The sequence below is a fragment of the Macrotis lagotis genome, chromosome 1 (genome assembly GCF_037893015.1).
Source record: "Macrotis lagotis isolate mMagLag1 chromosome 1, bilby.v1.9.chrom.fasta, whole genome shotgun sequence".
NCBI classification, from domain to species: Eukaryota; Metazoa; Chordata; class Mammalia; order Peramelemorphia; family Peramelidae; genus Macrotis; species Macrotis lagotis.
The window spans coordinates 287,534,326-287,549,136 of record NC_133658.1 but is presented as its reverse complement, the minus strand read 5'-3'; the positions used below and the strand labels follow the sequence as shown (position 1 = coordinate 287,549,136).

Below are 14,811 nucleotides of genomic sequence, written 5' to 3'. Positions count from 1 at the left end.
TTTTTGCATGTTTTCAAGTTCTGATTCTTCTTTCACAACATGACTAATATGGAAATATGTCAAACATGATTGTATATGTACAACCTATATTAAATTACTTGCTGTCATGGGCAGAGGGGAGGGAAAGAAGAGAAAAAAATGTAGAACTCAAAAGCTACATCAAAAAAAGATGAATGCTGGGGCGCCTAGGTGGTGCAGTAGATAGAGTGCCAGCCCTGGAGTCAGGAGTACCTGAGTTCAAATCCAGTCTCAGACACTTAATAATTACCTAGCTGTGTGGCCTTGGGCAAGCCACTTAACCCCATTTGCCTTGCAAAAACATAAAAAAAGATGAATGCTGAAAACTATATTTATAAGCAATTGGAAAAAATAACATTAAAAAGAGAAAAAATATTGCATAGTTTAAACAAAAGATGATGAAGGCTTGAATTGGAGTAGTGGCCATGTGAGTAGAGAGGAGTAAGATGGAAACAATGTTGTAGAGTTATGACAAAATTTGGTAACCAAATGGATATATGGATGAAGAAATAAAATAAGGAGTTAGTGACAATACTGAAACTGAACCTTGGAGATTCTTAAAGATGGCAATGTCCAGGTCAGAAATACAGTGCTATAAGGAATAAGTTTGAACCAGTAGAAAATGAATACAGAACATAGAACATTCAGTTAGAAATTTCTAATAGATAGTTGGTGATGTGTGACTAGACCTGGAGAAAGATAGAAGCTGGATCTAGGAACCATTCATATAGAGATGACAATTAAATGTATGGGAAGTGATGAAGAATTCAAGAGAGAAAAAAGTGAGTTGGTTAATCAGCTCAAAAGGACCTAAGAACTTCATTATATGCTAGTCATATAAAACATTCAGCTAGATATCCATTCTAATTAAAAAATTCTGATATTCAGAATGATGGCCCTAACTCAACAAAATAATCTTGCATTATAAGTCCAGGATTCTCTAAGAAGGCAAGGAAATGGATTATTATTTTTTAGAAGGAAATGTATTATTTAAGAAAAGTTTCAGTCAACAATGATCAAAAGTTTTTTTTAATTGTATAGAAACATAAAGGGGTAAGACCCAATTATCTCTAAATTCAGCTAAATTGAATTATATTCTTTGCCTCCAAAACATTTCCTATATTTTCATGAATCTGCTTATGTTGTTTCTTAAACTTGGAATGCCCAACTTCCTTTTTCTTCCTCTACTGAATTTTTATATTTAAATTCAAATGCCACCTTCTACAGAAATGCTTGTGTTAGCCATTCCCCAATTGATAAATAGTCAAAGGATATGCAAAGGCAATTTACAGATGAGATCAAAGCAATCCATAGTCATATGAAAAATTGCTCCAAATCATTACTTATTAGAGAAATGCAAATTAAAGCATCTCTGAGATATCACCTCACACCTCTCAGACTGGCCAATATGACCAGAAAGGCCAAAGATCAATGCTGAAAGGGATGTGGGAAATCTGGGACACTAATATATTGTTGGTGGATCTGTGAACTCATCCAGCCTTTCTGGAGAGCAATTTGGGATTATGCCCAAAGGGCAACAAAAATGTGCATACCCTTTGACCCAGCAATACCACTACTGGGTCTATACCCTGAAGAGATGATAAAAAAAGGGTAAAAACATCACTTGTACAAAAATATTCATAGCAGTCCTGTTTGTGGTGGCAAAGAATTGGAAATTAAGTGAATGTCCTTCAATTGGGGAATGGCTTAACAAACTGTGGTATGTATGTCGTGGAACACTATTGTTCTATTAAAAACCAGGAGGGATGAGAATTCAGGGAAGCCTGGAAAAATTTGTATGAACTGAAGCTGAGCAAGATGAGCCCAACCAAAAATACATTGTACACCCTAACAGCAACATGGGGCGATGATCAACCCTGATGGACTTACTCATCCCTTCAGTGCAACAACCAGGAACAATTTTGAGCTATCTGCAATGGAGAATACCATACATATCCAGAGAAAGAATTATGGACTTTGAACAAAGACCAAAGACTATTACTGTCAAATTAGAAAAAAAAGCATTATATTATGAAGTAATTTTACTATCTCATACTTTATTTTTCTTCCTTAAGGATATGATTTCTCTGTCATCACATTCAAATGAGATCAATGTATAACATGGAACCAATGTAAACACTAACAGAATGCCTTCTGTGGGGGGTGGGGGAAGGAATGGGGAATAGGGGGAAAATTGTAAAATTCAAAATAAATAAACTCTTTCTTAAAAAAATTTTTTTTTAAAAAAGAAATGCTTGTGTTAATACAATCCATCTCTCCTCCTCCATCAATATTGACCTTTCCCTTTGGATTTCATGTATCATTGTTTTACATCCCTCATGTAATATTGTGTCCTTCACCATAATTAGATATGTTTGCAACTTATCCCCTTTACTAGATTCCTTTGATAGCAGAAACTTTATCTAACTTTTGGAGCTCCCTGTGTGCCTAGGACAAAGTTCTATAGAAATAACATACATTTTATATCTCAAAATATCACTTATAGGGAACACCTAATTCCCCATCAATGCTGGGAATGAGATGATACTGTAAAATAACACTTAATACAGTGCACTTACAATAGTCGTTTTCCCAGAGGCAGGTGGGCCCAATATAAAAATCTTTGGCACTGTGGAATGAAAAGATTTAAATATCAAATCTCAGCATTACAATGCATCCTCCCATGTCTGCTGTACTCTGGGTGTATTTATTTCTCTCCTCCCCAGGATTTCATTTTCCTTAAGTGACACAACCATTTGTAACAGAGCTACACAGGAGATACTATTACTGTAGAACATATTCTCTGTGTTTAGAGAAGTAAGTGATCACTGAGATGGTTTATTTTTCTTACTCCAAGGGGACACAGATAAGGTAGCATATTTGCTGAACTAATAAATATCAAGAACAATTGGGATTTCAAACAACATAAAGCATTTTAAACAGGAACTTTGTCTCTGAGACCCTCTCCCAAATAAAGCTGTATTTTATGTAAATCGACTTTCAAAAGCATTTTTATATTTATGCTTTTTTATTTAGCAAATTGTATTCCACATCATTTACAGAGAGAAATAATGGAGGGAACACAAAGTGTCTGAACTAGATTTATAAAACCCAAGATAAGAATGACTTTGTTTTCAGATATGGGCATTTCTATGCAAATAGAAAATGCTGCCTGAGAATTTCTGGGTCATAGTCTGATGCTCCCTGCCCTAAAATAATTCCAAATAGCCACAGAATTAGTTTAGGGTCTCTGGTGCTTTTGAAAGAAAAGACTGCCATCTTAAGAGTTGGGATAGATGATTAACTGCAGTCTGAACCAAAGGAAAAAGAGACCACATGTCTCCTGCAGATGCTACATGCTACATGCTACACAGATTCCCTAGAGAATGTCCAATTCACTATTTCATGTTGTTGGATTTTTTTCCCATGCTAGGTGAAAAGAGGGAATGTATAATCCACTAGCAGGGGATGGGGACATTGAAGATCCACCTTCTCTTCCTTGCTTAGCTATTGACCCAGTAAAGATAGCCAAACTAATTGAGCTCTCTTCAAGTCTCTTTTTTCCAGATCATATTTGCATTGTATTTTAAAGATTTGCAGAGCATTATTCTCAAAGAAAACCTAGGAAATATAAAGTGTTGAGCATCAATTATTGCTATTCCCATTTTACATACAAGGCAAATTGCTAGTGCCAACGCCAGCTCCTGAGCCCAGATCTTTTGGCTACAAATGCAAAGTTTCTTCTGCATTCCCATGGCTGCTTCTGGCAGGTATAGCTAACCTCTGATAGCCAAGATGATAGGCAAGGTCCAATTCTTCAATCAGGCATGGATCTCACCTGCTCTTGCAATCCAAAGCCTTTATTTTCCTAGTAGCTTTTTGGAAAGGATAAAAAAGAAGGAACTAGATAATACTCCCAGTGAGAACACAGGGATCTGGTACCTTTCAAAAAGAAAACTAAATGTTAAAAGGGAATGCAAGTGACATCTGCAGCTCCCAGGGGAATATTCTTTCAGGCAGTTCATTGTCCAAGTTCAGTGTCCTTTCTCACCATTTCTCAGTAGGACTAAGGAAACTGAATTAAAATTATACCTCTGGGAATGCTTTCCCTGGGAAGTCCCATCTACTTCAGTCTTCTTTTTTCAACATCTTTCCACCCTATTTTTATACAATATATTCCTCAGTTCGTATTCCTTATTCTAACATTAAAGGGAGGCCCCTGATTTGTCAGTTTCTGTGCTTTTATATATCCTTGAACAACTTACGCAGTTAAAGATTCAAAATTGGATTTTGGATAGATTGACATTTACAATAAAGAATGAAAATGACTTACTTTTATAGATCATCAGTCTAACTCAACAAAATCTCTGAACAGGCACATGGAAGCTACCTTCAGATATGAATACAATAGTCTTGTACTCTCTCTACCCTTCCTTTCCATATTGAATGGAGTAGGATGAGGTGTAACATGAATAGGAAGAACTCAATAAATAAGTTATGACTCCAGTACACATAAGGCCAGAATTTAGATCATCCAGAAGGGCCCCAGCATAGAGGACTTTACCTAATTTATCCCTGTAAATTGATCTATCCCTGGCATGGGGAGCTGTTTCCTTTGTTCACGCTATTCCTTAGATCTGAAATGCTTTCCACAATCCTGTCTATCTAGCCAAGCACTTCCCACAGTTCAGTTCAAGTCCCATCTCCTTCATGAAATTTCCCCTGAACACTTTAGCTACTGTTATCTCCCTCTACTCTGAAATTCTGTAATACTGATCATTGTACCACTCATTTTAATGCTTATTTCTATGTTATTTATCTTTTCATTTGTGCCTATTTATCATCCCATTCTAGACTGATTTTCTTGGGATAGGGATTATATATCAGATGTTTTGGTATATCCTACAGAACCAAGAATGAGGACAGGTGAAGGCTATTGAATTTGTGCACAAAAGAGTTATGGTTAGCAGGCATACCATGGGCTACCCATTTGGTCACCCATTCTTAAACCTTTCTAAAGTCTTTCTTCCTCCACCTCATCCTTTACAACATATATTTGCTGGTCACCTACAATATAATCTCCCTGCTCCTTCACCCCAGTCCTTAATCTTTTCAGTTCATTTCACATGGTACCAAAATAATCTTCCTAAGGCACAGGATTAATGATGCTTCCTTTCCTCAGAAACCTTCTGGGGCTAACTGTTGACTTATCAAAAAATACAGACTCCTTAGCTTAGTATTTAAGGTCCTCCACAATCTGACTTGGAGTTACCTTTCCAGTCTTAATTCATATTCCTTTCTTTTATGCTCCTCTATGATCCTTCCAAAATCAACTACTAGCTGTTTCTGGTCTGTTTGAGTATTTCCCCACTTATGAGAATTCATGTAGACTGTTCACCAAACCTTGAATTAGAAGACTTTAACTAATTTATCCCTGTAAATTAATCTATCCCTGGCATGGGGAGCTGTTTCCCGTTCATACTATTCCTTAGATCTGAAATGCTTTCCACAATCCTGTCTATCTAGCCAAGCACTTCCCACAGTTCAGTTCAAGTCCCATCTCCTTCATGAAATCTCCCTTTTAGCTTTTAGCTTATCTTTGACTACTAGGCATCTTGCAAAACCAAAGTCTCCTCCAGCATCCAGGGTAACTCCATTCATCCTAATCTATATCTGGCCATAGGATCTAGATAGTTCCAAAGTGAAAATAACTGTTGACTTTGTGCAACACTCCCTCACTTAAATTCAATTCACGTGTATGTCCTCACATCATCTCCCTGATTGTCAGGGACTTCTTTGAGAATGAAGGGCAAGCAACAACAACAACAACAACAACAAGGCTCCTCTCAAGTGCTACCTCCTCCATGAGCCTTCCCTGATCTTCACATCCCAAAGGTATCTCTTCTACTTCTTCTTTTCCCATAGTCCTTTGTCTGGACCTTTTTCTGCCTTTAACACACTGAATCTCTGATGACACTCATTTGTGTGCATGCTACATCCGCTGCCCCGCCCCCCTAGACTGGAAGCTTGAGGCAAGACACTTGATTATTCTTTGTCATCTATAGATCACCAGCACCTAACACAAGGCTTTGTATATAATAAATATTTAAAATAAATGTTTGCTGAGTGACTGCAAGGCACTGTGCTCTATACTAGGTGAAACAGAACAAGTCTAAGATGGAAGTCTCCATCTTCCAGGAATTTATAAGTTTACCAAAAAAGTACTTTGGATACTGAATCCTACAGGAACTGAGAAAGAGAGCTTAGTGTAGGTTAGTAAAGCCAGGGAAATGTTCATGAGGGACTTTGACTTAGTTCTTTGTAGGAGGAAATTTGGATAATAAGATATGTCAGAGGAAGGAAGCTACTCTAGGTGGGACAATGACCTGCCCAGGGGTCAAGAGAAGTTTGTTCAGGCAACAGTGAAGGAGAGTACAGAGGGGAATGAGGAGACCTAAAGTTAGTTTCAGCTTGAGCTATCTATGTATGCTTTGCTAAAACTTTGGTTCAAATGAGTTGGCCATGTATTTCTGTGTACTCTTCCTGTGTACACAAGAAATGGATCTCTCTCTTTCTGTGTGTGTGTGTGTGTGTGTGTGTGTGTGTGTGTGTGTGTGTGTCCAGGCTGGTGCACTCCTAGAATAAGCCTGAGACCCAAATTACACATTCGTCTTGACAAAGTTATCTTACTTGGATGGCTGCAGGGAAAACCCTCCCCTTATTGGTTTCTGTAAGTGGCACCAAAATTGTACACAATCTATGAAAATGCTTTAAAAGGGGAACATCAGCTGCCTTTCTCTCCCCCTAATTTCTCCCTCACATATTACGTGATTAATTCTGGTTTCTTAAAATCTAACACCTTGAAACTCCAGCCCTGCTCATGAGTAATTATTTATAAACAGTGTCATAAAAGACTGCTTGAGTGCCAAGAGTAATCAACTTCTTCAAACCACTTCAAAGGAAATCAAAAAACCTTTCCATCCACAGATCCTTTTGAGGTTGAACTAGGAGTGTGATTTAAAATTCACAAGAAAACCCTTAGGTATTGGAGCTTTAATACACAGCTTTCTTGGACAAACGTTTGATAAAAAACGAAACATACTATTATATACACCATCTCATGCTTTAATATTGCCCAGGGCTACTGTAAATGCTCACTTTGTACTAAATCTGCTTTCTCTGTGCTTAGGGGCTGGCAGCCAATGTGGCAGCGGGCTAGCCTCCTTTGCTCATCTGCACACTCTCTAGGGATCTGTCTGAAGGTCTGCTCCCCCTTTGCAGCTGACACTGGGCATGTTGCTGTGTATTGTGTTTAACCCCCACTCACCCAAATCCAGGACCAATTAGCATAGGAGTTGAAGACTGGTGTACCAGTTAACAAAGGCCCCTTCATTTTGCCTTTGGAGACATGGTAGTCTAAGGCAGTGGCCCAGATATTCCAACCCCTTTACAAAATGTCCTCAAATTACAGTGGCAAAATTACTGATTGGATATGCAGGAGACTCAAGTTCTAACCCCAGTTGGATTGCAGACTAGCTGTGTGATCTTTAATAAGTCACTTTCCTTCTTTGAGGCTTAGTTCCTTTATTTGTAAAATGAAAGGATAGATTTGAATACTAAAATATTCATAGCAACTCTTTTTCTAATAGAAAAGAATTGTAAACAAAATAGGTATCCATCATTGACTTGAATTGTTTGACCACTCCTATAAATTTGATCTATTTTAAGTTTTTGCTCTTTCGGTTTTTGCAAGGCAATGGGGTTAAGTGACTTGCCCAAGATCACACAGTTAGGTAATTATCAGATTTGAACTCAGGTTCTCCTGACTCCAGGACTGGTGCTCTATCCACCATGCCACCTAGCTTCCCTTGTTCTAACTCAAAAATGCATTTGTTAATGCTATCCCATAAGAAATGAAAAATATTTAGCATGCAGAGAAGCATAGAAAGACATATGAATTGATAGATGTAGAATAAAAGAAGCAGAACTAGAGGGGTGTGGGGGAACTCTACACAAAGACAGAAGCACTGCAAATGAAAACCACAAAAAATTGAATTCTATGTAAATTAAATGAACTTCACCCTTGAAAAAACAGGAGAAAATGCACTTCCCCTTCCTTAAAAATATTTTGAACATCACATATACTGATTCAGCTGATACACTAGTTTTACTAAACTCCTTTTTTTCTTTTTTTATTCTTTGTTACAAGAGATGGTTCACTGGATTAAGAAAACAAAGAGAAATATATTCTAGAGGTGATATAAAAACAAAAGATATCACTAATTTTTTTTTCAAATGAAGGAACTAGACTAAATAAGTTTTTGAAATTCCATCCAGTTCTTCCATTCTAGCCTATGATATCAAGTAAAGGAAATTTACATTTCCCATAGAATTCAGTAACCAGAGCATTATTTTGATATTTTTAAAAATATGTTCACATCTTTTCTTCAAGATTGCATGCTCCTAGAAGTCAGGGACTTTGTTTAGATTTGACCTTTTTCCCATAGTGCATAGCACAATATCTTGCAGTCACTCATAAAGTGACTGTTATTGGTTTTGCTATTTTTTTTACTTAGTTAATGACCTCATTTCTCAGCTTGTTATCAGTTCAGTCCTATTAAAAAATATTATCTCACTTTATGCAAAAAAATTTATCAAAAAAATATAGTAGAATGTCAAATACTAATGTAAGACAGACAAATCTTTTTTGAAGGAAAGAAAGGTGGAGCATCTTCCTGGTATATTCCTCATAATATTCCACAATGGTAGCTCCCTATCCCAACTCTGGTACCCAAACCAAGCCTAGACTGAAAAGTGGGTTAAAAATAGTCTTCCAGTAAAGGGAATATATGTTAGTAAACTCTGCTAAGGCCCACTCCCATCGCTTTGAAAAAAAAAACCCAACAAATCACTAGCTTTCTCTGATCTTCAATTTCCCCACTTTAAAATGACAGAGTTAGATTAGATGAATTCTAGATGTCCTATCAGCTGTAAAATTGCATGAATGAATTAAATGTCCTTGACTTGGATTCCCTGACAACCCTTCAAACACAATATGCTCAAAACTGAACTAATTTATTTCCAGTGCCCCAAATGCCTCAAATTATCTATTAATTCCTTTACTCCTATTGAAGATGTTACTGCTCCTAATGACAGAGTCTGGAAACCTCAGAGTTTTTTGTTTGTTATAAACTCTTTCTTCTCCCTTCTTCCATCCTTAATATCTAATCAAGTGTCAAACCTTTTTTTTATTTTGCATAAGTATTATCATTTCAATTACCCTAGTTCTGGTCCTCATTTCTTCCTTCTTTCCAATCTCTTATGACTCTATGGTTGTTTGACCTCTCCTATAAGTTTAACCTGTTCTAACTTGTATTAAATTTATGCACACATATACCTCCTTTTCTAAACTATAAGTTCCCTGAACACAGGAACTATGTCTTTTTTTGGGGGGGGTTCATTTTTGCAATCCTAGGACCTAGCACAGTAACATAATAGGTGCTTACTAAATGTTTGTTAAAAAATGAACCATTGTGATATTAATAACATAGGAAAAAGTATTTCTCAGTTGGACATTATTAAAATCTTTTTTTTATGTTTTGTCTTTGCATCATGATCCTTTCCAATCCCACTATAAATCAAACCTTCTCTTCTGACAAAGTAAGACAAGCCAAAACAAAAAATCTGGGATAAAGAATGTATCTGACAATGTATATACAGTGCCTTGCATCTCTCCTCTCCTATTATATTACTACAATCCTAATATGGGCACTCATTACCATGTGCCCTCTAGCAGGTTTCCAATCTTATGTTTTACCTCCTCTAATTCATTCTTCATCCTGCTTCCAGGCTACCATTTATCCATAGAGTTGATCTTGTCCTTCCCTCAGTTAGAGGAGCTAGGTGGTGAAATGGATAGAGTTCTAGGAACAAGAATCAGGAAGACTCATCTCCTGAATTCAGCTCTGGTCTCAGACACTTTCTAACTGTGTGATCCCAGGCAAGTCACTTAACCCTGTTTATCTCCATTTCCACATCTATAAAATGAGCTGGAGAAGGATATAGCAAACCACTCTAAATTTCTGCCAAGAAAACCCTAAATAGGGTCTCAGAGTCAGCACAACTGAAGCATTTCAACAATTCCTCTGAAGAATTCTGTAGGAACTCTATTACCTATGAAGGAACCTTCTAACTCCTTTGCCTGGTATTCACTGCTTTCCCAAATTATGGTGCTATACAATTTCCATCAATCTATTCCTTGTCATGTCTCCTTCCACAAACATGCCCAGCACTTTCCTGCCCCCATGTCCTAGAATATTTTGCATGCCCCTCGTCAACATTTTTTGTAATCCATTTTTAAAACTCAGTTCAAACACTACTTCTTTCATGAAGGCTCCCCTCTATGAGCAATAATCTTTTCCTCCTTGGAACTCGCATATCAATTTATTTTCATACTTTCTATGCAGTAACTTTGTACCAACTCCTAAAGGAGTAACTGAAACAAATACTTCTTTGCACTCAAATAAACAGAAACTGTTCTCTGTTACCTACCCCTTATGCAAGTTCATCATTTGGACTTGGGGGAAATGAGTTAATCATAGGCCTTTTGATAAACTTTCTCTTTCTTCCCTACATTTTTATCATATGAGATTGGATACCCCTAATCTGAGACCATGTTTTTCTAAACTTCAGATCTCCCCAGTACCCAACACATAAAAACTCTGCTCATAGTAGGTGCTCAGGAAATGTTTATTGAACTGGCACACAAAAACCTTTCCAGGAGGAGTAAGGTCCAGTCGGATCTAAAAGCAACAGGATAAGTTAGTTTCTAGATTAGAAGAACTTTCCTGCCCTAAGAGTATAAGATTAATTTGATAGGTGATGATGGCCTTGGGTTATGTTAGAGACCTGAAAAAAGAACTTGATTTTCTCTTTGGATTATATTCCAAAGAGTTCAGACAACTGATAATACCCAACCACAATTCCACCTAGGCCATTCTGAGACTACAATTGAGCTGGGGCACAGAACAAATTATGTGGGATAGGCATGACAGAGTCAGCTGAACACAATTTGAATGCTAAGAGAATTTCTCTTGTTCTTTCCCCTCTGCCCACTACTATTTATGAACATTTCACATTGACAGCTATCTGAACACCACCATGAAGCATCGATGCACAAAGCCCCTCTCTGAATCTCTAAGCCCTAATTTCACTGATGCTCTGGTAGGTCTTTCATAATGGCTTAGGTTCTGATTTGAAAGAAACATCAAAGCACCATGACACCAGTTCATCCTGACAGCTCATGCAGAACAGAAATGATAGTTCACTTGTACGTAGCCAAATATAATCTGCCTAAGGGTGAGCAGTTTGTAAATCAAATAATTTGAGAGAGGGTACAAGCATTCCTTGTTCAGGGTACATCTTTCCTCCCCAATTCATCATCTTTGGGTTTCTGTTCATGCAGATATGTTCTTTAGCAAAAGTGCTCCAAGCACTGGAACTCATTAACAGATAATGAACTAATCAAAAAAGCAGAGATGCTGCCTATCCAGGTAGGACAGGAAGCCAAATTTACACCTGACAAGAGGGGTAATTAGAGAGCTTTAATGACAACAGGAAATATCAGATGGGGCACCAGAAGCATTAATAATTGATGCCATAGTAGACTCCAACATTCTTATTTTTATAACTGTTGAAGCATATTTTACTATATGTGCTATAAAAGAAATTGAAGCATCTAACTAATTAGCCATCCTGAATCCCCCCAATCTGTGCTCCCCTCAAACATGAACATTAAACTCTCAGTTTTTTAAAACAAAGATAGAATGCCATAATTATAGAGTTGTAGTGCTTGAGCCCTTACCCATATCATTGTCTCGTTGCAAGTGATCCAACATAAACTGGATGGGGTCCTTTGGTTGGTGAATCAAAAGTTCCTGTAGCATGATCTGCAAAGAATTGGGGTCAGATCAGAAGGAAGCAAAGTTAGTATCTCATGAGATTGAATCAGGATTTTGAATGCCCAGGCACAGACTCTGGGAAGCTCTATCTGGCAGATGCTGACAGAGATAAAACTAATCATAATTTCCTATCTTGTTACCAAATTCTGCCCTTCCCCTACCCCCTACAGCACTCACCCAAAATGCCTAGGGCCCATCCTGCCAGTTGGCAAGTACTTGTGTACAGATGGGAAGAATGACAAGAGAGATGGCTCTTTCAACTGAAATATTGTGTACTTTGGATAAGGTGGGGAAATAGGAACCAAGACAGAGTGAATCTACTTCTTGTCCAGTGAATCTTTTCCAACTTAAGGCTTGAGCAAAGTTTCTGAGGTCTGGTAATAATGTACACAATATTATTGGTGGCATAGGCATAGAGGTAAGAATAAGCAAAGGTTACTTCATTCAACAGTTCTCTGTCCCTACTGTTTTATCTGAACTCTTACTCTGTCTCTCTCTGTCTCTCTCTCTCTGTCTCTCTCTCTCTCTCTTCCCCCCCTTCTTCCCCCCCCCCCATGGTGTCCGGATTATCTAGCCATGTCCAGGGGAAAAAAGGGGGGGGAGGAGAAAAACCATCAAAATTAACAAAATGTCTGATGGAAGCTGAACATGCAGATATGTCAACAAGGACTTTTTTTATTTAATATAACTGCTAAGGAAATTTAAGACATATCCAGAAAGGAGTCATATACTAGAATAAAAGTTCAATATATTACTCTGCCCCCCCCACTAATATTCCACTTTGGACCAATCACTTCTGTCTGGGTCTCACTTTTCTCCTATTATAAAGCAAAGGGGTTGGAACAAATGACCCCCAAGGTCCCTTTCAGCTTGACATTCAATGATTCAAGTGTTTACATAATCATTCTTCAATCCCTTAAGTAGTTTGCTAAACTCACTGATATATTTCCTTTTTTCTAATGTTTAAATTTGTTCATCTATTTATAATTTATTTATCTCTTCATCGCTTAGTGTTTTCCATAGGTGTTGACTTCTTTGCAGGTATATGTTCCCAGATAAACTTTTCCAAAGTCAAACTCTTGTTTTGAGTATTGTCAAGAGCAATAAATACTAATTACTGCAAATTTATAAGGACTAATTACTGCAAGGTGGGGTATGGGGAAGAACCGGGTCAATCCCGATTCCTCAGTGGAGAAGGGTCTAGGAATCCAGGTTGAGTGTCAAGTCCTTCCCGTCCCTAAATTTGATCCTGAATCTCTCTGATGGGAAAAGCCCTTTTCGTGGGACCCATTCTTGGTGGGGCCCCTCCACCTATCTGACCAAGGCCAAGCTGAAGGAAGCCCTTTATTTTCTCTGTCCTGGCGATCCGAAGATAGGAACTAGGGAAAACAATCCAAGGATTTTTTCCTTCCGATCGACGACCCCGCCGCAGAAAATCTCACTCTCTAAGAAATCTCGATCCTCACCCACCTGCTAATATTGCAGAAGACGCTAATAAATTAGAGATGCCGCTCCCTCCCCCAAACATCCAGTCTATCTACACCTGTCACGATATAGCAGCTGTGTCGCGATGTCGCCCACACCCGAGTTGAGGGAGGGGAGGGAGAGGGAGCCATGGAGAAGCTGCCCGTGGCACCTGCATCATCTCGAAGATATTGTGCTGCTCCCCGTATCTGGGGATTTCCACTGGGATGTGGTGGGGGGCTGTGGTGGCGTCCATGTCGCCGACAGTAGTCCTAGGAAGAACCTTAGCAACCCGTTCGTTGCTAGGGACGCGAACGTGCTGCCCGTGCGTCATCGTCCCGCGGTCAACGCCCCCAGCCGCCACGCCTCTCCCCCCCTTTCCCGGGTCCCCCCAGTTCCCCAGGCTGGGCTGATGGATGGCCAGACCCTGCAAACTGATCTGACTTGCCGCTTGACTGGCACTAATTCCCTTTGCCGACCAACTAGCCCGTCTTCTCCCTTTTTCCTAGTGATCCTCCCCCTCTGTTCTTTCAGTCTCCGGACGCCTCTCCCACCCTTCATTTGGCCGGACAAAGGCGATGGTCCGGCTGCTGACTCCTTCCTTCTTCGGGAACCAAGCTTTGGGAAAAAAATCTCTAACTCTGCCAGCTCTGGGCCCCTAAAATCACCGAATTTGGACATCAGGAGACTTGGTCTTGCAACTCTGCCAATTGTAGAAACCGTTGAATTCCTTTCCCTCCTAGGCCTCGATTTCCCCATCTATAAAAGAAGGTTGAGGGTAATTATCTTCCCAGAGTGACCTTTCCTCTCTGGCCATCAAGAATAAAGGATGGTGTTGAACTAAGATATAAGATGATCTCCAAGATCCATCCAGTTCTAACATTTTAGAAATGGGTGTTTAAATCCCATATTTTGGATTAGCTGCAGCTTAGAATCGGGATGATTCCAGGTGGGGTGTTCCATACATATCATGGAGGGTCAGAACTGGAAGGAAATCTAGAGAGTATTTAGTCTGATTCTCTTTTTAGTGAAAGTTGCACGACTTGTTCAGATTCACACAGGGAATCCGTGACAGAATTGGAACTGGAAACATGGTTCTTGATTTCTAGGCCCACAGTTTCTTGTACTCAAGCTACTTAGTCACCTCCCTTTCACTTGCTCAAATGGAATTATTCTCTCCACACAAAGAGACACACACACACACACACACACACACACACACACACACACACACACACACACACACACACACACACACACACACACACACACACACACACCAAGACTCTTAATTCAAAACCAAGATCCAGCAAGAGGGTTACTTACTGGGAAGGGGATTGCCTCGTGACCCAATTGCCATGGTACCCAC

At 38.9% G+C, this 14,811-nt stretch overlaps 1 protein-coding gene across 6 annotated transcripts in view; it reads right to left on the bottom strand.

The window, feature by feature from the left end:
* Positions 1-14,795, bottom strand: part of AK8 (adenylate kinase 8) — a 159,635-nt gene extending 144,840 nt beyond the window's left edge. Inside the window, exons 1-3 of one of the 6 annotated variants that reach the window (XR_012473565.1) lie at positions 13,615-13,805; positions 11,882-11,966; positions 2,598-2,647 (exon numbers count right to left, since the gene is read on the bottom strand). Coding sequence is in view for 5 of the 6 variants with exons in the window: in XM_074210832.1 (XP_074066933.1) it covers positions 2,598-2,647; positions 11,882-11,966; positions 13,615-13,776 (297 nt within the window). In the remaining variant the exon portion in view is untranslated. The other 5 variants (XM_074210830.1, XM_074210832.1, XM_074210828.1 and 2 more) reach the window with 5 other exon arrangements.
* Between the last annotated feature and the right edge of the window lie 16 nt (positions 14,796-14,811).